Raw genomic sequence first — 22,446 nt, forward strand, 5'->3', positions numbered from 1 at the left:
GAGACTATGCACTGAGCCAACTGGCCAGGGCCTTCTCTACCTTTTTTTGATAGTACTTACCACCAGAACATTTTCTTCTTAGGCTATGGTTATTGTCCAAGGATATAAGTTCCATGAAGGCAAGGGAGGTTAATCTGTTTTGACCACTGATGTATATTTCCAGTGCCTAGACCAGGGGTTGGGAACCTATGGCTTGCAAGCCAGATGTGGCTTTTTTGATGGCTGCACCTGGCTCGCAGACAAATCTTTAATAAAAAAATAATAACATTAAAAATATAAAACATGCCCTGGCCGGTTGGCTCAGTGGTAGAGCGTCGGCCTAGCGTGCGGAGGACCCGGGTTCGATTCCCGGCCAGGGCACACAGGAGAAGTGCCCATTTGCTTCTCCACCCCTCCGCCGTGCTTTCCCTCTCTGTCTCTCTCTTCCCCTCCCGCAGCCAAGGCTCCATTGGAGCAAAGATGGCCCGGGCGCTGGGGATGGCTCTGTGGCCTATGCCCCAGGCGCTAGAGTGGCTCTGGTTGCAACATGGCGACGCCCAGGATGGGCAGAGCGTCGCCCCTGGTGGGCGTGCTGGGTGGATCCAGGTCGGGCGCATGCGGGAGTCTGTCTGACTGTCTCTCCCTGTTTCCAGCTTCAGAAAAATGGAAAAAAAAATATATAAAATATTCTCATGTATTACAATCCATTCATTTCCTGCCGCTCATGTTCATGGTTGTAGGTGGCTGGAGCCAATCACAGCTGTCCTGGACAACACCAAATTTTTATTGGATAATGCCTAATGTACAAAGGTTGTTGTACGGCTCTCATGGAATTACATTTTAAAATATGTGGCGTTCATGGTTCTCTCAGCCAAAAAGGTTCCCGACCCCTGGCCTAGACCAGCGCCTGGTGTGGGAAGGTGCAGACATATATTTTGAAAAATAGAATGAATGAAGTACCCTTGCTTGGCAGGTTTCTTCCAGCTCTAACATTCTCTAATCAATGTTAGGTTTGGTGGGGGGGGTCTATTCCAAAGTTAAGATTTGGTCGTTAGTAGAACTGTTGCTCAGGCCAAGTTGGTATTGGAGGCTGGGACTGGAGGAAAGACAGGTGACCCGTGCTCAGGGCCCAGCTCCCTCTATCTGGAAGAATCAGAGAGGACTGGTTTCCCCTATTCTGTGTGTCCTTCAGTTTCTGGCATGTTTTCCTTCCTTCAGTTGACCCACCTGTAAAATAAGCTCTCTCCAGTATCCCAGTGACTCTGTCCATCTCTGTGTAGGGGGAGGTGGGAGGGAGTGGTGTGGAGGGGAGAACAGTACCAGCCCTTGGGGAAGGGCTGTGTGGTCACCAGCCTGCTCCCTGCTTCCTTGCCTTCTATCACTGAGGCTGCTGGGTGTTCCCCACACTGGGTAATTTCTCAGCTGCTAATAACCTTTCTTGACATATTTACATATGGGAAGTTCTTCCTTTCTGTAAACATTTACAAACACCTTGATAGGTCTGTGAAAATGTGACACTCCTTTGGAAGCCAGCCTTCCTGGTCTGTGGGCTCAGCCGTTTACTTTTGTGAGGCAGCTGTGGGCTTCTGGGGGCCTGTGAACCTTTCATTTCGGAAACCTCCTCCACGCAGACAGAATAACTAAGAGGCCCAGAGTGCCGCAGAAAGGAGCAGCAGGCAATCTCCCTGACAGTGAGACTTCATGCGATGGAAAATGGATGCTGTGGGTCTCAGGGCCCTGGCTTCCAAGGCGCAGCTGGGGAACAGGGGACACCGGGAAGGGTTCTCTGGAGCCTTTGGTTCCTTGTACAGGCCACCTCTCTGACTCTGGAGTCCCTGGGATAGGGTTAGGGGTCAGACAGGGCTCCTGGTGTTCTCTGGGGCTGGAAAGAGACCTCATTGAAGTCCATATCTGAAGGGGAGGAGCCAGACAGCAGTAAGTCTGAGCCAGGTCTGGAAAAAGGGAGGAGCCCAAAGCAGCTTAAAGGGCAAGGGTTCAGGGCCAGAAAGAACTGAGTTCAGATTCTAACTCTCTTGTGTAACTTTGGGCAAGTTAATGGGTTGCTTGGTGTATCACCTTCCTCATCTATTAAAGGAGACCTGGGGACTGCCTGGCAGACAGGGTGAGACAGTGAGTAAGGCATGTGTGTGGGTCACCCAGGCAGTCGGCCAAGGCTCCTGAAATGCCTCTCGCTGCATCTACAACATAGGTCCCATCTCAACACAGCAATGAAATGCAGAGCTCTGGCCAGTTCCCTCCTGAGGGAGCCATGCATTTTCCCTGCAGAGAAATGCCCACAGCCAGGACACTTGTCCTGGCTCCTGCTGCCACATCGGCATGCCTGCTCTGCTGCTCTGCTGTCCTGTGCTGTGTGGACAGTGGTGGTCCCCGGAGGCCAGGCCATGCCCATTCCCCAAGGCCGCCTCTCTCTGGGACCAGCCCGGTTGGTCTTGGCCTTTGTGAATCTGCCTTGGGCTTTGTGACTTGGGCTTTAAACTCCCTCCTACAGGGATACCCCTCCCTGGCCTGTTGGCTGCTGAGGAAAGGCTTCCATTTAGTAGCATTTTCCTTTCTCATTTCATGCTATAATGGAGATTCATTGCTAGTTTTAAATCCATAATTTGCCATGAAACCCTCGTCTTGGGCCTGGGCTGAGGTCAGAGCTGAGAAGTAGTGAGCTATTTTTATCCTTAGAGGTCTCCCAGTCCAGCTCGGCCTCCTGGGCTTTCCCGGGGCTGGTGTCAACCTGCCAGAGAGTGTCTTGTGGTGACACACACCATGCCCTGGTGTCTGGAGGCAGGAGAGGGACAGCCCCGTGCTGGGACTACTGGCCCTGGCCTCCCCTCTCGGGGGCTGTGACTCTTCCCTCCACTTCATTTTCATTAGGGGGATTGACAGTGTGCTGGGCCCAGTGCTGGGGACACCATGCTCCACCTGCTCCAGTCTTTTCTGGCTGACAAGGTGTTCAGCCACCAAGAATTATTCATTTCCCATCAGCGACTGATTCTCTTGACTGAGTGTCTTGTGTCTTTCTATCCTTGGGGAACCGATGATTTGGCTAAGCTCGGAATTGTGCGTGTGCAGGTGTGTGTGCACACTGGCGCTTCGGCCTTGAGGTGAGGTATGTATGATTAAGGGCGATGCATTACAGGGAGCCTTGCAAAGGCCAGTGGCTAGCTGACTGAGGACCCAGTAGGGCCCCAGACCCATGTGGACCTTGCTGTGTTATCCAGGTGTAGGGGAGGTTGGAAGCCATGCCTGGGCAGCGGCTGTGGTGCTGGTCAAGTAGGGGAGGCTCTCTAGGGGCAGCTGCTTCCTGAGAGGAGCAGAAAGTGACTCGAGTTGCCCAGGCTCTTAGGAGCGGTGGGCTCCAGGCCCGATGGCTGATGCCAGAGAATCAAGGTCCTGTCCTGAGCAAATCTCCCTGGTCCGAGCTCACATTCTCCTGTGTGAGCAGTGGAGATGCTCAGCCTCTCCTGGGGTCACGCATGGTTAAAGCAGAGACAGACATCCTTGCTCTTAGGAGCAAGGGGACAAGGACTCAGTAAACAATGGTCCTAATGCACGCCTCCAAACCATGATCAAATGAAGGCAAATGAGAGTCAAACTGCAGAATGGAGGTGTGCGTCTGCTTCCCAGCTGATGTCCCAGGGAGACAGTGGGGCTGAGCGGGCAGCTGTCTTTATCTCCTGTCTCTCGGCTGGTTGGCGGCAGGACTGGGGCAAGAATGCACATCTCCCTACTTCTAGGCCAGGGCCCTTGTCCCGAAGACATGCCAGCGACCTGTGTAGGGTGGGGTCACACTTCAGCACTGAAGGCTGCCCTGGAGAGTCTGAGCCACTCAGTGCTGATTGGGAGGCCCTGGGGAATCCGCAGAACTAAGAATGAAGTGGCAGGGTGCGTCCAGGAGCAGGAGGCTGAGCACCATGTATGTGGCAGACCCTGGCTGGGCTACCGCAGAGCACCGTGTGCTTGTGTTGACTGCAAAGATGCTGGAAGGGGCGGGGGAGGGGGCTGGCCCTGAGGTCTGTTTGGGATGCTGCCTCCAGCTTTAAGTGATGAGCACTGTCCCGCCAACCTGGCCCCGAGACAGCGTCCAGCATGGGCCACTCCTGCAAGGCCAGTTAGTAAGACCAGTTAGCTCTCCTCTCATTGCCCGAGTCTGCCCCAGTCAACGACGGCCATGCCAGGCAGGGTAACATGGGGAATGTGTGTCCTTCGCTTCAGGTTGCCCCCTGCTTGGAGACGACCCTGCCTGCCCCTACCATCTACACTACAGCGGAGAGGGGACATGCTGAGCTTGCCCCTGTCCCTGATGATCCCCATCCTCCCTAGAAGTCTTTCAGCACTTCCCTTCTCACTTCACTTCCCACCACGATGGGTGGGCCCCTGGCTGGAGAAGTGGACTCTCCCGACATGCCATTGGGGCTGAGATGAAGAACAGGGTGAAGGGGGGTGGGGGGAAGGCAGAAACCTGGCACATTAGAAGGACGGGAAGGGTGGGGGTGATTTTAGCATGGAAGGGCCCAGAGAGATTCCTCTCTGAAGTCCACACACCTGGACCAGCAGCTGCAGAGCGCCCCGATCTCACCCTTGGTCCCACACTCCCATACTCACTACACCAATAACTGATACGGTGGCCACCCGGGGGGCATATGGCATTGAACCCACAGCATGGGCCTTAAAGACCAGGTCTTCTACCCCCAGGGACCTTATACTATAATTTGGGTGAGAGACTATTAGTTAGCTTAAGGTCACTCGGTGACCCCAAGCCATGCTTATCTTGTAACTTTTTGCAGCAGGTGAGCACAGAGTTAAACTGGGAAGGCAAAGAGAGATGTGCAGTAGCTGAAGAGAAGGGAGGAGGGAAGCAACTTCTATACCAGGAGACACAGGGGGTGGCCAGGGCCCCCAAGGAGGGCAGTGCAGCAGAAAGGAGTGGGGAGGAGCTAGCAGCAGGGGTGGGGTGGGGAGAGGCACCAGAGCTCAGGCCAGGCTCCCATGTGAAACTTCCGGAGATGAGGATGCTTTGTTTGTTCCGATCTCCCATCTCCGGCTTGTTTGCTGCCCTATTTGGGGGTGATTGCAGGGTAATGAATGTGGCAGGAAACAGGCACACAGCACAAATGAGATACAGCACCCAGACCAGGCTGGGGCCCAGGCAAAACACGCCTAATGAGGAGATAAGAAAATCAATTCTGCTTGTCTTCCCAGGCGCTCAGGAGGGAGGGGCTGCAGGACGGGTGTCTTCTTGCCTTGCGTGCTGCATGCAATAGCGTCCTGAGGACCTAGAGACTGATCCCACAAGAAGGGTCTCCTAACAACAATGCAGGGGTCACAGTAACAGCGGTAGCGGTCACAACGCTGTCCATGCCGATACGCCTTGCTGCATGAAGTGCTTTTCATATATCATTTCATTCCATGTTCGGGGACAGGACTATTATGACTTCCCTTATTTTACTCATGAGGAAACCGAGGCACAGAGTGGTTAAATAACTTGCCCAAAGTCACACGACTGGAAAGTGACACAGCTAGGCTTCAAGTGTAGGCAATCTGGTTTCTGGAGTCTGGTCTCTTAACTGTGAAGCCATATCACTTCTCTAAACACAACACAACACAATACAACACAACACAACTCTCACATGTATTTGGGGCTATTCTCTGCTAGGTATTGCTCCTTGCTGTAAAGTTCAGTGTAAACGCCCCAAAATTTGCCCCAAACACTTTTACTACAGAGATAAGATGAACATTTACTGAGCCCCTAGTAGATAGTTGTCAACAGGCCGTGCTGGGCATGAGGGATGCATGAGGGATGCATGAGGGATGCATGAGGGATGCATGATGTCCCCTGAGAGACTCAGTGGGGAAGACAGATGTGTGAACTGTTACCTTCAATATAATTGGGTTGAGTGTTGTGATGGAAGTGTGTAAGGGAGCACAGAGGGAGACAGGCCATGTGAGTTTCAGGGAGGACTTCCTGGAGGAGGTGATATCTAAGATGAATTCTGACAGGTAAGCAAGAGTTGCCCAAGGGAAGAATGGTGGGAACGGTATTCTAGGCAGAAACACTCAATAACAAAAGCACAGAGGTGTGGGGAGCGGACGGAGCTGTAAGCTGGTTGTTCTCAGAGCAGGGGGGAGGCAGAGCTGGGGCTGGAAGCAGAGGGCAAGCTTCAGAGACCCTGTGCACCATGAAGGGAGCCTGGGCTTTGTTCTACAGAGGTGGCTTCTCATCTCTGAAGAACCACTCAGACCGTCCCCTATTAACAGGTGACTGTGGCTTGGCTTCTTGCACCAGTTTCTAGAAGAGTTTCAGAAGCTAGTACACTTGGGTTCTGTGTCAGCTCTGCCTTCCCTTGCTGCATGACCTGAGCTATTCACTGCTTCTCTCTGGACCCTCCTGCCCAGAGGATGAGGGGATTGGAAATCAGGGTGCTGCCAAGGCTGTGGACTCAGGAGATCTCTGCCTGCAGCTCCCCTTGTGGCGCAGTTGCAGAGGGAGCTTGTGGTTTTGAAAAAGGCACATGTTTAGACCTTATCTGTTTGCCCCTCTCCGTATGGGGGCCTGACATCAGTTTAAAGACACCCTCTTTATTTGAATTGACTTAGTCTCCATGTTAAATAATTCATATTGGTTGAGGAAGCTTTTTTTTTTTTTTTTTCTGATGGGAGTTAAAAGACAGCAGAGTTAATATTAGAACGGGCCAGGAAGAAGAGGGGAGAGGAAGGAAGGCTGGGAAAATACTTTTTAAATTATTAATCCGACATCCTCTGCTCTCCCCCGCCCTCTTCCAGTCCCCCTTATCCTGCTCTCCTCTATTCTTCTCATAGTGTTTATTCCAGCTGACATCTGACATGACTACATGGTTTGCTGTTTAGTCTGTTGGTTATTTATGATGTCTCCCTGCTAGAACATATGCTCCATCAGGGCAGGGCTGGTTCTCTCCTGTTTACAGTGAATCTCAGGCTTCTAGGTCAGCTCTTGGTACATAATACGTGCTCAGTAAATATTTGTTGATCAAATTTTTAGCACCCACTTCCTCTCTGCTCTGTGTCTCTCAACTCCTTACTTCCCAAGTTTGTAGGTACTTAGAAAAATCAAGGACAATTCCTCTCTTTCAGCTCTGGCCCTGGAACAGATCTTTTCAACCATGAGGCTCTTGCAGGTAGGAGGAGCAGTCTGGATGCATGCATGCCTGTGTGTGTGTGTGTGTGTGTGCGCGCACGCGCGTGTGTGTGTGCGTGTGTGTGTGTGTGTGCGCGCGCGCATGTACAGGCAGCTTTAAAGTGTATGGCACTTTAGTGTGATGTTCACAACAAATCTAGAAGATTGGTATTCTTATTCTTATTTTATAGATGAAGAACTAGAAATTTCATTCATTCATTCATTTACTCAGTTACTAAAAATTCTCAAATATTATTGAGTACCTGCTCCCTAGTCAGTGCTGGTTAAAGAGAATTGAACCAGAGCCCAGGGCCAGCCCCAAGGACCTGCCCCAGGTCACACAGTGACTGAGCTGCATGCAGGTGTTCTTCCCAGCCCCGGGCTCTTCCACCTCTACCCCAGCTCTGCATGGGCGCATGGGTGTCTCACGATGGTCACCTAGGCTGTGTCTCTGCAGAGATGGCTCAGAAAGGGTGGTGGCTGGACACAGAGGAGGACCCTGGGTTAAGGTGCACAGCCATGTTCAGAACCCCAGGGCTGGACTGAATGTGAGAGCTCCCACCTCTAGCCTCACAGTTGAATGCTGTCTAAAACTCCCTAAACAGTTACCTTTCCTGTCTCCGTCACCTCACAAATCCCAGGTCCAATGCAGCTTATAGCATTTTCTTAAAGTAACTGGTGTGGCATTTGGGTCCTTATTGTGGAAATCATGCATTTTGGAAGCTGGACACTTGTTAGAGAGCATCTTATCTATCACTACCTTCATTTTACAGGTGAGGCATCTGAGACCTTGAGAGGCTGAGTAACAGGGCGGAGACCACACAGCTGGTTAATGGTAGGGCCAGGCCTGCTGCCTCCGAGTCTGCCACTCTTTCCACGATACCATGATTTTCTGATGTTCTGGGGGCAGAAAGATGCATGTCTTGACCTGGCCTGAGTCAGAGCATGGTCCTGGGCTGGCTGGTCATAGAAGGAAAGCAGCCTGCCTAGTGACCTGGACTCAGCTCCCCGGCCTTTGCTTGGCCCCGACTCCCAACCCCCCACCCCCATTCTCGAGCCCCTCCCTCCTGCTGCCTCCCAGGGCAGCAAATACTCAGCTCGAAGTTGCTTCTTGCTTGATTACATCTGAGAGCTGGAAACACAGGGCTAATTAATGTGTCTGTGACTCTAGGCTTGGCTGCTGGACGCGAGTGCCCGCGCCCTCCCTGGGGCCCGGCAGGCTCTGTGAGCTGGCCCTCCGTCCTCTCCACACAGTGCCGGCAGATGCATACGTGCATGATGCACATCTGTTGGCTATATAGTCTCCCGTATTTGCCCTCCTCGCTTGGTGCTTTGATGGAAGACTCCTGGGGGTCTCCCTCTGTTCCAGCCAAAGTGTTTGCTTTGCAATTTTGCCAGAATACCATCTGATCCTGCTCTAATATCTTCTGCAGGTTCTAATCAGGCTCTTACTTTATTTAATTAAAAATCGATCTCAGGCAAATACAGACTAAATTAGGAAGCTCTCTCATTCCTGCAACACAGGAAAGGCAGCCGCCCCTCCCACCTTGGGGAACTGTCTGGGACACTTTCCCAGGCTGAGATGTCACAGCAAAGCAGATGGGGTCTTGGTTGGGAAGCTGGCTGGGCAGGGTGTAAACACCCCTGTCCCCTCTGCTGGAACAGCTGCTCTGTACATCCACTGCCGTGGACAGACCGGGCTCCCTGTCCTGAGGCTGCCTGAGCTCTGCCTGCACAGCCTCCCTCCAGGGCAGTAGGTGGGGCTGTGCACCAGGGAAACTGGGCCAGGCCGGTGCCTCAGGCAGAGCCCTGCAGAACCAGCGTAGGGTGGGGAACCTATTGAATCAGCTCAGTGGTGAGGCTCTGCAGGACTAGCTTAGGGGTGGGGGTCTAGGGTGTCCCAGAGGAATCGAGGAGGACTGTAGGCAGAGCTGGGGAAGTCTCTCTGGCCCGAGGGTAGTTTATTTGGGAGGAATTGTTTCTGTGGAGTCTGCATGAAATGTCCCTGCTCAGGCTCCCTTTCTGGCTCTCAGGAGTTTTACCCAGGTCCTCCTGCCGGGGCCCCTGGAAACTCCCCCTTCTGCCTCTTCAACTGACCTCCATATTTGCATAAAACATCGTCCCCACACAAACCTAGCTCTGTGCCCAGAGGCAGTGCCAGGCCATGCCACTGGAAAGGAAGAAGGGGGAGTGAATGCCATTTAGATGTGACCCAAGATCAAGTCGAGTCTGTTTAGATCAGACCCAGAGGCCCTGCTCTCAGAAGCCCGGCCCTTAACCAGCCAGATAAAGATGCTTCTCCTGGCGTTTGGGAACATGGAGATCACTGGACAGCTTTGGCTCATAGTTGGAAAATCTGGGATCTATTCTGAGTGTAATCAAGCTATGTGGCCTCCTATAAGTGCCTTTGCCTCTTGGGAGTGTTGATTTCTTTACCTATAAAACATTTAGAGTAATCTCGACTTTGTTATCGAACAGTGATATAGAAGGAATCTGTGAATCGTTGGGTATGACTGAGTGAAGCTCTGATACCAGGACAACAACGTAAGGATGGGATGCATCTCCATCTAGTTTAGCTCCTGTGTGCAGCATGAGTGGGGAATGCCTAGGTTCTTTTCATCTGAGCATTCTTCGGTGCCCTCTAGCAGGGAGCAGGGAGCAGGGATCAGGGAGCAGAGATAGATTCTTCTGAGGATGGGGGAATGAATGACCTCTGACAATTAAGATCTTACAACTTTGCTTAGCAAATCTGTTCTGGCATTTTACAATCTTCACAAACCAGAAGATATATTAGGCACTACACCTCCTTTTCTCTTCCCTCAACCGCCATACCTGTCCCCATATTAGTCTCCATCTCGGGAGACTGGGGTGGCTGACTCACCCTTTAATGTCCCTGACTACCTTTCTGAAGGACCGCTTCCTGACCACACAATCCCAGCTCATTTGCCCTGCCGGCCCTGGTTTGCTTGTCTCATTCCTTTCATCGCAGGCCGGAGGAGACTGAAAGGTTGCAGGAGGTTCTGGGGTTGGCCCCAAGTCCCTCCTCCTTGTCCCGAGAAGCCAGGCTCTGAGCTTGGTAAGTGGTCCTCTGGGGCCTGTCTGCTGCTGTGCTTGGGCTAATCTGCCCATGTAGATCTGAAGATAACCTGACACACTTATAAATATTTCATCTTGTGTGGTCATGTGCCTTCTCCACTGGGCAAGGGGCAGCACCCCAACTGCTGACCCGGTTGTCAAAGCTTCTCAGCAGCTGCTAGGAGGTGGGCAGGGCAGCACCGGGGTGCCCCTGCTGGCTGCTGAGCTCTGCCCCACAGGTGGCCTGGCACAGATTCCTTACGGAGCAGTGAGATGGTGCACAGAGCTCGTGCCAGGAGACCCGGGGCCAGGACTTCGCTTCTTGGATCCTTAGTTTCTCATCTGGGGCACCCATCCTGTCCCACACACTTGCATCAAAACAGCTGAGGAAGGGCGAGTGAAAGTGCTTTGGGAGTTGCTGTCAGGAGCTGTGTAAAGTGAGATATTATTACTTATGTGCAAGGCTCTGTTCCTGGGGCACCCGGATCCTCAACACGTCTTCCTGGAGAAGGAGGGGACAGCGGTGAGGCAAGTTAAGGGTAGTGTGCCCATTCCCTGTCTCCAGGAAGGTCTGCCCCAGGGAGGGAGGGGAGGACGTGTTCCGACAGGTTGTCCCAGGGACACTGGGCTCCTGGGAAGCTGAGATGGGGAGAGACTAAGAGCAAAGGTATGATTTGGAATAAGATTCTGAAGTGAGTTCTCCCAGGCATGACATAGGCAGCCCAGGGTTTCCAGGAACAGGGAACCGGGAAGGAACAGGGGCAGCGGTGCCCCTGGGGATGCCGACGGCATGGGAACAACCAAGCCCCAGGCAGATTCTGACAGGGAAGGTGGTAGACAGGGCGTGGTTAGCACCCTGAAGGAGTCAGAACGGAAAGAAGTGGCTCAAAGGTGTGTCACATTCTTCTCTGTCTCTCCGTCACCTAGCAGAGGGCCTGGCAGATGACATGTGAAGAACCTGTTTTCCGATGGAATAAACAAGCATCCAGGAACCCTTATTTGCCCCCAAGCTGGAGTCAAACACTGGGGTTGGACAAGGTCCTGGGCAAGGTGGCATCCGCCTTCTGATTTCCGGGGCAGGAGCTTTCACTTTCCCCCTGTTGATGGGGAGGGGGTTACTGAGACCATGGAGCCAGTGGCCAGAGCCCTGGGGGACACGTCTGAGGGCTTTTGCCCAATGGGATGCCTCAGTAGTCAGGCTGGGAGGAACGCTTTTGGAACCGAGCACACGGTGTTTCCCATAGCGTCCTTGCCCCACACGTGGTCAGCTCTTACCCAGGACAGTGAGGCGCGCGGGGCGGGACCGGATGGCGGCCTGGATGGCCTGGCACTCATACACGGCGTCATCTTGCAGCTCCGCCCGCAGGATCTTCAGGTGATGTTCTCCCGAGAGGTGGTTCCCTACCACCAGGTACTGTGGATAACCTGTGGAGACAGCAGGCATGTCAGGGGGCCAGCCCAGGGGTGGAAGTGACGTTCATGATATACACGGCAGCTGCGCACACCTGAGCAGGGGCTGGGCTGTCTGAGGGGCTAGCAGAGCCAGCAGCTGCTCCAGGCCCTGACGTCAGCGGAAGGAGCGCAGAGTGAGAGTTCGCACAGGTTGTGGGGGCGGGGCGGGGTGGGGTGGGCATTGCGTGTCTAAGGAAATGGTTGATTTTAAGTCTAGGAATGTTGGGGAAGCTGTTGTTAGGAAGGGATGGAGACAACGCAGAGGGAAATGCCAAGTGTGGGCAGACATAGCGGGCTTATCACTCGGGAAAGCGGTGTGCTCAGCAGCGTAGTTTCCCAGGTAGACACGCATGTTGATAAGGACACACACAGAGACACAGAAACCCAGGTGAGCTCCACAAACAGAGAGAGGACAGAGTAGAAGAGAGAAGGAATAAGAGAAAATGTTTGGGAAAGGATTAAGAGTGACTTTGGGTACCAGTTTTGTTTCAAGATGGACAATCTAGGCCCAGTCTCCCAGTGCCCAGGACCTGGGGTCACTTTGAATCATAAGCAGCCCTTTTCTTGTCCCTCCTCCTAAGCTTCCCCAAACCCCAGGGTTTGCATAAGCACTTAGGAGGCACGCAGGACACTCAGGAATTTGGGGCCCCTTGTACCACTGGAGATGAATAATAGATGAAGAAAAGCTTGAGCACACTAAATCATTAATCAGCATCCCTGCGGCCGGGCAGGGTTAGATACAGATGCCAACATGTCAGAGCTGGCCAGGTGGAGCAGATCCTCTCTTTCCTGGGCCCTGGGCCCTAAGCCCTCTTTGTTTCTCTCAGCAGGATCTGTTTCTAACCCATTCCCTTCCCTGAGCTCTGCCCCTGCCCCCACCAGTCCCTCACAGGGTCCTTCTTTCCTGTCCTGGTCCCCTTCTCTCCGCAGAGGCCCTCCGCTCATGGGCAGCCCAAACTGCTCCTCCTTTGGACAGACCTTCACCAGGACAGTGTGACCTCTCAGGCAGATGTCCTTGGCGAGGACTGAGCACATTTGGCCTTTAACTGAGAAGACTAGGGCTTAAGCAAGTGAGAGACAGAGACAGAGAGAGGGATGTGCAATATAGCCTCATCTCATCAAGTATTTTAGTCTCTTAGTGTGGGCTGTGTGCTGTGTGCCTCCCAGGGCCAGTGTTAGCACTAATGGGCAAGATCAACATGGGCAAAACTTTTAGATTACTGTTAACAGTTTGAGGTGTCCAATAAGGATCTGGGCTGCCAGAGGAGATAGTGAGGTCTTTGCCACTGGCTGCTTTCAAGCAGACATTGTATGATCACATGTCAGGGACACTGCAGAGAAAATTTCTACTGCGATTTAAAATATTAGAGTCCTAAGGCCCCTTCCATTTCCATTTAGCTAAGGGCCTTCCAGAGGCTGGACAGGGCTCCTGGGGGTGGGGTGGGGGGCTGTAGAGGGCCACCCATTCCAGGTCCCTAATGGTAGCTGTAATCCTCTGCCAGATTTCCCAGTAAGCGTTTTGGGTGCTCCTTGTGTGGCTGAGCCCTTTAGGCTCATGTCTTCATGCTACCATTGTTCCCATCATGCAGCCAAATGGCCCTGCCCTCCACAGCTGCTCAGGTATGGCCAGAGGGGCTCACAGGGCAATCAGCTGTGCCCCGAGAGTGCGGCCTCCTGCTCATCCTTCCTGCCCTTGACTGGGCTTGGGGAAGGTGCCCCGCTGAGTTAAGCTGGCTCTTCCCAAGGCCCAGGCTGGAAATGGGTTCTGGCCCAGTCTTCTCCCTGCTGCTGCAGCCTTCAGTGTAGCTGGCTGACCACGCCAACTTGTCCAGCCCAGCCTCGGTTCTGCTGTCCTGTGATCAGTCCTGCTTTCCCGCAGGCATCTTGGCTGGAGCTTGTGCTTTTGTTGTCTTGCAAGCAAGCGATCAGCCACAATTTTGCTCTCGGGAGCTGCTGAAAACATCAGTGATGGGTTTGTTCGTATTTGCCTAATTAGGTGACAGAGCCGTGATGCTATCTCAAGGACTGGCAGCTTCTTTGGAATACATCGGTCCAGGAGCATAGATTCTGAGGAAGTTCAGAATTATTACCCTCTCTTGCTATTCTCAGGGAAGGCAAAATTATTGGGAGTCTGGATTCTACAGTCTGATTGCCTGGGTTCAAATGTAAGCTCTATCACTTTTCTTTTTGTATTTTTCCGAAGCTGGAAACGGGGAGGCAGTCAGACAGACTCCCACATGCGCCCGACCAAGATCCACCTGGCATGCCCACCCGGGGGCGATGCTCTGCCCATCTTGGGGCGTTGCTCAGCCGCAATCAGAACCATTCCAGCACCCGAGGCAGAGGCCACAGAGCCATCCTTAGCGCCTGGGCAAACTTGCTCCAATGGAGCCTTGGTTGCGGGAGGGGAAGAGAGAGAGGCAGAGAGGAAGGACAGGGAGAGGGGTGGAGAAACAAATGGGCACTTCTCCTGTGTGCCCTGGCTGAAAATCGAACCCGGGACTCCTGCACGCCAGGCCGACACTCTACCACTGAGCCAACCAGCCAGGGCCCACTTTCTATGTGTGTTGTCTTGAGTTAGTTACTTTTACTTTTAGCAGTAAAGTGGGAACAATACTAGTACCTCATAAGAGTTCTGGTGAAGATTAGATAGGATAACCTATGTCAAGTGCCTGGCACATAGTAAAAAGTCTATAAATGCTGATTTAAATGAAAGTGACCATAAGGTAGGACAGCAAGGAGGTCCCTGCCTTTCTAGGTAGAGCAGACTGGGTGTCTGGGCCTCTTGGGGGTTAGGGGCCAGGGTCCCAGGCACTGGAATTTGGTCTCTGTTTGAATTAATTTCTTTCTCAACTGTGACTTTGTTTACCTGTCACATAAAGCAAAAAATTCTTTTTTTTTTTTTTTTATTCCTGTGGATTATTGTAGATTTAGGGAGAGTGTCTGAGTTTCTTAGAAGAAAAAGGTCCTATCAATATGAGGGAGTATATTTTTTAAATCGCTTTCTTTGACTGTTCTTTTTCTAGCTGTGATGACCAGGAAGACAGGGAGGTCTCCAGGTAGGGCCTCATTGCTGGTAGACTGAATGCAGGCTGTAGCAAGGGGAAGTCCCACAAGACCGAGCCTCAGTTTCCCCACGGGAAAATTGGTGTGGTAGTAAGTGCTCTGCAAATACTTGCTGAATTTTATTGAGATCTCTTACTCTCACTTTCTCTTTAGTCTTTATTGGGCATGTGAATGTCTGTCATTATTGTCATGATGCTACTTTGGGGACAAGTGATCAACTACGGAGGAAGCACTTTATCAGGAATTTGAGCACATGGCTCTGTGAGGAGAGGGACAGCCTCTTTTCTTTACCGGATTTGGGTTGGAGAGGAAGCAGACTCCATTTCCTAAGAGCCCATTGCCTGTCGGCACTGTGCATCGCCCAACCATGGATGCCAGAAAGCCCTCATGGACGTGGGTGCCAGGAGCTCAATGATCTATGCAGTGAGGACTAGTCTATGAACCATCCCTGCTGACCTGGGGTCTCCTCTTGGCCACTGACTTAACAAGAACACAGCTCCTGACTGAGGGCTGAAAATCATTGACAGGGAACCCTAAGAGTCTCCTTAACTAGCAGAAACACTGGGCCAAGCTCAGAGATATGCAGAGCACGGGTGCTTCTGGTCTGAGAAGGTCATATCCTTCCCCTGGTTTCTCTAAGGTGAGAGTTCAGAGTCCCTGAACATGGATGGTTCCCAGAATACTTTCATTTTATGACAGCACCATATATTTTGGAGATATTATTGTGTATTTCATCTATGCTCAGTTGGGCGACAGCACTCAAATCCTGCGATTGCTATTGACCATCGCTATAATGTTTCAATATACATTTTTGGCAAGACATAACTCACTTTTAAAATATTAATTCCCCAACCATCATGTTGCAGAGTGCACTTCGATTTTTATTTGATTTTTACTTTCTTGTAGCATACACCATGAGAGGCAAAGCTACTTCTCAGTTGAATACACATTTTTCTCTCCTCCTCTACTGTCAGCCACTCCCCAATTGCAGGGACACTCAGATCTCTTGTCCTGAATTTTACAGTTTATACTAAGCCTAGCAAACAGTCACATGCCTCCCCTCCCAGGGGAGCGGAGTAATGATGGATGGGGAGTGACCAGAAGGCTGGTTCCATTTTTCCCCCCTCCTGGAGGAGAGGCTGGATTAGAAAGACATCTCTATGGGCTTAAAGATCGACATTCACAATAGTTAACAGATGACAGGGCATGATGCCAACCAGGGAGCTCAGGTGCCAGCCATCAACGGCCTCAGGAGCCCACCCATGCATCTTTGATGAATACCAGTCTGGGTGGGCTGAACAAGGTTTGGACTGTATTTCTATCACATTTTTCTTTTCTTCTCATCACACGGTGGCCCCTAAAATCTCCAGGTTTCTTTGTGAGTTTTTAATCTATTTGTCTCCCCTCGATGGGTGGCAAGGACTAGGCTGTGACTTAAGTGGAAATGTATTTTGGACTGAGAAACAAGAACCCATCCCCTCTGGAAACCCGACTTCACACGCATCCTGGTTGATTTTGGAATAGACCCTCCAGGGCAACATTGTGTAGGTGTAGGACCAGCCACCAGAATAGAGGGGTTAGTGGTAGTTCAGTACCATTTGTCAGAGGGGTCTTCAAAGTCCTCTGGATCCTGGACCCAGGGCTCACCTGGCCTGACTCTGCCTTTGGGACCACACTAGAGCTGGAGATGGCGGTCCCTAGGAGGGTGGGTGGGGGGTAAGGTGGGGAGGGGCTCCAGGCCTTCCTGGGGAGACCTGGGGTACTCACTTGAGAGGTCCCTGCCCACACCCAGAGCCAAGCCATCTTTGATCCACAGAACGAAGCCATCGTATTCCGGGATGGCACAGAGCAGGGTCACCGGCTGCCCCGACACCACGGCCTGGTCCTGGGGCTGCTGGCTGAAGGAGTACACTTGGCCTAGGAAGGAGACAAGCACAGCAGTCAGCTACTGCAGGGAGCAGTGCCTGGAGGGCTCCTCCTCAAGTCCCGGAGTAGAGCCCAGGCTGGGCCAGGGGACAAGGCTGGCCCACCGCAGAGCACCCCGTCCTGCCTGGGGCCCCGTGGCAGCTTCCTCACTGCCCCGGCTTCATGCCCTGCTTTCAGGAGCGAGGTCCACACCGCAGCCTCATTGATCCCCAGCCTCCCTGCACTCACCCCGTGGTCCAACTGTCCTCCCCCAACATGCTTCTCCTTTTCCATTTGGCTAACGTCCCCTTAACACCCTGTGCTGTACCCACTTCCACAACAGCACAGAGGCGGGGCAGAGACCCAGCTGCCAGCGTTCTGCGTGGGGTGTGCTTCAAGAAGACAGCGGGCGTGGTGAGTGCTGTGCTTTGCTTAAACCTGAGAATCCAAGGAACACTGTTTTTGTTTTAGTGGCTCAGGGTTGGGCCTGAGGCAGAATTCAGCAGGGTGAGTGGAGGTACCGCATGGCGGAGGGCTCGGCCTGAGGGAGCAGGTCTCCTCTCCACACACCCGGCCTGCCCCTGCCCCTTTTGTTTCTGCAGCAGACCCACCTCCAGCCTCACTATCACGGTGACCCCCCCATGTATATATACTTCAAAGTGAGATGGCACTGAGCCATCTACGTTAGTTTATATTTTATTAAACAAACACAACATGCCACGCATTGTTCTAAGATTTAAAATATTAGCTCGTTAATATTTTCCTTCTCACACCAACCTGTGAGGTATGTACAATTTTATTTTCATTTTCCAGATGAGGCATAAGGAGGCGAAAGAGCGAAAGGTAGTCACAGGCCGTGTGGTTGTCGCTCGCGTAGCAGGTGCTCACGGTGCCTCCCCATGAGGGTGCCGCCCCCACGGTGGACAGCACAGCCCCATGTCACAGGGGCTGAGGAACTGGAACGGCACCGGCTAACTAAACTGTCCAGGGTGCATCTGGGGGCAGGACTAGGGCTGTGAACACAGACTCTTTGGCTCCAAAGACTGCTTTCTCATGTGCTGAGCGGCGTGCAGATCCCTAAGCCTGGTCCCGAAGGGGTTGCTGCAGAGGGTGCCGTGACCGTGTTCCCAGGAGGCCACAGCTGAATGGACAACAAGGAAGTGATATTTATTGAGCTCCTGCCACAGTGCTACCATGCTTCACATGCTCTTCCTCCTGTAACCTATGGTTACACTTCAGGGCAGGAATAGCCCCGTGTGATGGCGGAGAGACCAGCATCAGATAGGCCAAGTAACCTGCCTAAGGTCATACAACTTAGGGGTGGAACAGGGGTTTGACCTAGGGTCCACTGACTTCTGATCCCTCCTTTCCCACACCCTGTTCTGCAGATACAGACATACAACTCGGGAGAACCAGACCTGGGGGGCAGGCCTGTCCTCCCCCACCTAGAAGAGTCAGGATGGCCACAGAGGTCCTAGGCACGGGTTGTTGCTTGTTTTGGGGACACAAAGTCCCAGGCTCAGATCACCAAGCCGAGCGCTCAGCAGCAGGTAGCCCTGAGAAGGGAGTGACTGGTGTAGCTCCATTGGGGCAGGGCGGTGGCAGCATGCCGGCAGAGCTCCAAGAAGAGGGACAGTCCACGTGCAGGGGTCCGCGGTGGAGGTCCACGGCGGGCGGCCCGCAGCTGAGTCTCCAACCTGGTGAGATCTTGGCTGGGCCTCTGAGGAGTCTCATTGACAATCACATTGGCCCTGAATTGTGGGATAACACTTTTTATTCTGATTTGAGCTTTACAAATTAGATTTCATTAGGACATTTTAATCAGCTATGTATGGTGGGTTTTTTTCCTCTCTGTCTCTTTAGTTTCTTTGTTGTCCTTAGACTGTTTCTGGCACCCAAACAAGAGAGAGAAGGAAAGAAGAGATAAGAGAGCAGAAAGGAAATGGGGGAGGACTAGGAGGGGCTTAGAGGCCAGAGGTGAGGAGAGCAAGAGACAGGGCTGGAGGGGAGTGGGGGAGGCGGAGGGGTGGCGCTGCTGAGAGGGGAGCTGCAGGGCAGGGGGGCGGGAGAGAACCTTCCTTGGGGAGGCTCTTCTCTCGGCTTTGATGATGATTGCTCAGCTCATTCTTTTATCCCCAAATTTTTTCTGTGGGAAGGACAGTGTCCAGACAGCACAATGGCTGCCAGAGTGTGTGATCAGAGCATTCTGAGGCTGTCAACGCGACGCTGAGAGGTGAGAGTGACAAGGTCCTAAACAAAATGGTGTCGAGGCCTCAGCAATGTCTGTTAATGGGCACCCTGTGGTGGCGAGCTGTCCCACAGGTCTCCGGCCCCCACCCCATGTCTTCTTGGTGCTGGTGAGTGTAACCTGAGAGCTGGGCACGGAAGGTGTCCATGCTGACATGAGTGGCGGGCTGCTGCCCGGGAGATGCCCGGGAGACACCCCAGTGGTGGCGTGCCCTGCGGGAGAGGGCCCCATGGCTGCCAGGCCCTGAGGGAAAGCGCGGGCTGGAGGAGTGTGCTGTGGGGGCAGGCCTTGGCGGTGGGCCCTGGGCCGCCACTTTTTCCCTTTGGAAGGTGTCTCAGAGCCAGGAGTTGGAGCAGACAGAAGAGCCCCCCAAATAGGACAGGTCCTGGTCCTGCAGAAGGGAGCCTGGACGGTAGGGAAGGGCAGGGTGGGGCCAACCGGAGGACAGTCTCCAGATCTGACCCCCTCAGCAGGTGCAGAGAGAAGTTTGGTGTCACTTTGTGTGGGTTTGGGTCCCCTCAGTTTCTATGAACACAAGTTTCTGGGAGGAGACGGACACACAGCATAGTCTCCTAAACCACCCAAAAGACATAATTTGCAAATTATTTTTGGGGAGGTGATGGTTAGTGCTTTAATTGACAATTTTCTTTTTCTGTCTAATTTGTTTTGCATATTAAATACAAGACACTAAAAATATTTCTTTTTTAAAAAAATCAGTGAGATGCTTATCCAGACAGAATCATAATCAGTGTTGCTCTCTAGAACAGATACAGCGGAGATGCTGTGTGTGGGGAGGGGCGGGGCTGGGCCCACCTCCATCACCAGGCAGACCTGAGGCCCCTCCTTCCAGCTCAGGAGCCCTGGGAGCACAGCATGCAAGCCCAGGTGGGCCTGGCCAGAGGGAATGCCCTCAACTCATTCCCTCCCTCCTTGTTTCCTATTCCCCATTGCTTCCTACATTTGAATGAGCCTGGGGCCAGTTTCTAGAACCTGCTGGGTATTATATTACATAGACAGGAAGACCTTTGAGAACTTTTCTTGACTCAATACACATTTATTGAGACCCACTCTGAGGTAGGCTTTGCATTGTCATGTGAGAAACAGAAGACTGATCTGGTCCCTTCCTCTAGGACAGGGGTCCCCAAACTTTTTATACAAGGGGCCAGTTCACTGTCCCTCAGACTGTTGGAGGGCCGCCACATACAGTGCTCCTCTCACTGACCACCAATGAAAGAGGTGCCCCTTCCGGAAGTGCGGGTGGGGGGGGGCGGATAAATGGCCTCAGGGGGCTGCATGCAGCCCGCAGGCAGTAGTTTGGGGACGACTGCTCTAGGAGCTTATGTCGGTGCCTCCGCACTAGCCCTGGACAACTCGGACCTGCTTTCAGAGTCTGTGCTGCACTGACTAGGTTCTTTCTCACTGTAGACTCAACACACCTTGCACCATCTGTCCCAGGTTTTCTGCCTCAGTTTCCCATTTTGTCCCATGTTCTCCTGGTGTGAAGCCTGGCAGTCGGTGTTGCCTTCCTTTTCGTGCTTTTTTTTTTTTTTTTTTAAATCTGTCTCATCACCAAGTCTGGCCCAGGCTTCTTTCCTCGCACCTCCCAGACTCGCCCTTTCCTCTCTAGTCCTACTGCACTACCCAAAGTCCAGGCCCCAATTGCCTCAACCTGGGTGCTTAGAGCTAGGAGTGCTTTCAGCGACTGCTCTGTGTTTTTCTTTTAAAACTGCCACTTTCCTCGTGTTTCTCCCCTCTTCTGAGGTAGAGACTCTAATGGCTCTGCAGTGTCTGCGGACAGCACCGGACCCTCTATCCTGGTTTACAAGCCTCTCCAAGATCTGGCCCCTTCTTCCTGGGTGCTCAGCAGCACCCCTGAAGTGACCTGGGTCCTGGCTGTTCCAGCATCCTGGAATGCAGTCCTCCCATTGGCCGCCCTAACCCGCCCTGATGTCACCGAAGGGCCAGCTCTGCCCCTGACCTTGGCCTCTGCCTGCACCTCTTGGTACCACCTGCCCCCTGGACAGGATCTTCATTCCCTCTCTCTCTCTCCTGCTCATGCCCTGTTTTTCTCCTCATCTCCTTTAATTTCTTCAAAACTTTATTGAGCACCTACTACATATATATTAGACGCCAAGAAACAAAAGTAGAAAAGAAACATAGGGTAAACCCCTTGAGGGTGGGGCCGCACTGTGGCTTCCATCTTGCCTTCTCATCGCCTTGCCCAGGGGCGAGCAGAGACTGCATCTGTTTAGTGGCCTGTGCTAGGTGGAGCTCACCTGCTCTAGTTTGCTCCTGGAATCTGTGGTTACTGTAAGAGACTTGTGTTTACATTGTAAACTGCTGATTAGAAAGCAGGTAGTAAGTGAGAAATACAGGAGAGGGGCAGGGCCCCCTGAGGCCATTTATCCGTCCCCGCCGCACTCCTGGAAGGGGCACCTCTTTTATTGGTGGTCAGTGAGAGGAGCATAGTTCCCATTGAAATACTGGTCAGTTTGTTGATTTAAATTTACTTGTTCTTTATTTTAAATATTGAATTTGTTCCCATTTTGTTTTTTTTACTTTAAAATAAGATATGTGCAGTGTGCATAGGGATTTGTTCATAGTTTTTTTATAGTCTGGCCCTCCAATGGTCTGAGGGACAGTGAACTGGCCCCCTGTGTAAAAAGTTTGGGGACCCCTGGGCTAGAGTCTCAGGGAGTTGGGCCTTACAATACAAAGATAACTGAGTTACTCATGAGAACCTACTTTGTGCCAGGCCTTTGACTGTAACTACAGTGCCAGTTAGCTGTTATTACCCAGAAGTTACAGATGAACTGAGGCTCCTAGAAATGAAATGACATGACCAACTTCACAGAGTGGGCCCAGGTGTAATTCTTGGTCACATTATAAACCTAGGTGTAATTCAAGGTCATGCAACGGGCCCAGGTGTAACTCAAGGTCATGCAACGGGCCCAGATGTAACTCAAGGTCATGCAGTGGGCCTAGGTGTAACTCAAGGTCATGCAGCGGGCCCAGATGTAACTCAAGGTCATGCAACAGGCCTAGGTGTAACTCAAGGTCATGCAGCGGGCCCAAGTATAACTCCAGGTCACACAGTGGGCCCAGGTATAATTCAAGGTCACTTTGTAAACCCAGATGTAATTCAAGGTCATGCAGTGGGCCCAGGTATAATTCAAACCCAAGTGTCTCTGGTTGCAAATCCTGTTTTCTTGACATGTTAGCTATTGAATTAAGGACCTGAAACCTTATTTTGATTTTCAAACAAGCACTCACCCCACCAACCATGCAGCCCCCTCAGAGCATCTAAAGAGAGGCAGAGAATCTTTGGAGTGAAAAGCAATTTCTTGGTTCTTCACTAAGTTTACATATCCTCCTCCAGCTAGCTGTCAACAGCACCAGTTAGGGTTCAGGGAGAAGCCCCGTGGCTACCATGGCGCGGTATGGAAGAAAGAGGTATAATAATTTTGGATACTTATTATTATATCTATAAACAGCCATTACATAATAACTATGTTATGTACGTATTGTATAACTAGGTATAATATTATTTGATAAA

General features: G+C 52.2%; 1 protein-coding gene across 2 annotated transcripts in view; it reads right to left on the bottom strand.

The window, feature by feature from the left end:
* KIRREL3 (kirre like nephrin family adhesion molecule 3) overlaps positions 1-22,446 on the bottom strand; it is a 547,821-nt gene that overhangs the window by 76,982 nt on the left and 448,393 nt on the right. For both annotated transcript variants that reach the window (XM_066259700.1, XM_066259699.1), the window contains exons 3-4: positions 16,505-16,654; positions 11,495-11,644 (exon numbers count right to left, since the gene is read on the bottom strand). In XM_066259700.1, the coding sequence (XP_066115797.1) occupies positions 11,495-11,644; positions 16,505-16,654 (300 nt within the window). The remainder of the gene's footprint in view (positions 1-11,494; positions 11,645-16,504; positions 16,655-22,446) is intronic.

Source organism: Saccopteryx bilineata, chromosome 2, assembly GCF_036850765.1.
Source record: "Saccopteryx bilineata isolate mSacBil1 chromosome 2, mSacBil1_pri_phased_curated, whole genome shotgun sequence".
Lineage (NCBI taxonomy): Eukaryota > Metazoa > Chordata > Mammalia > Chiroptera > Emballonuridae > Saccopteryx > Saccopteryx bilineata.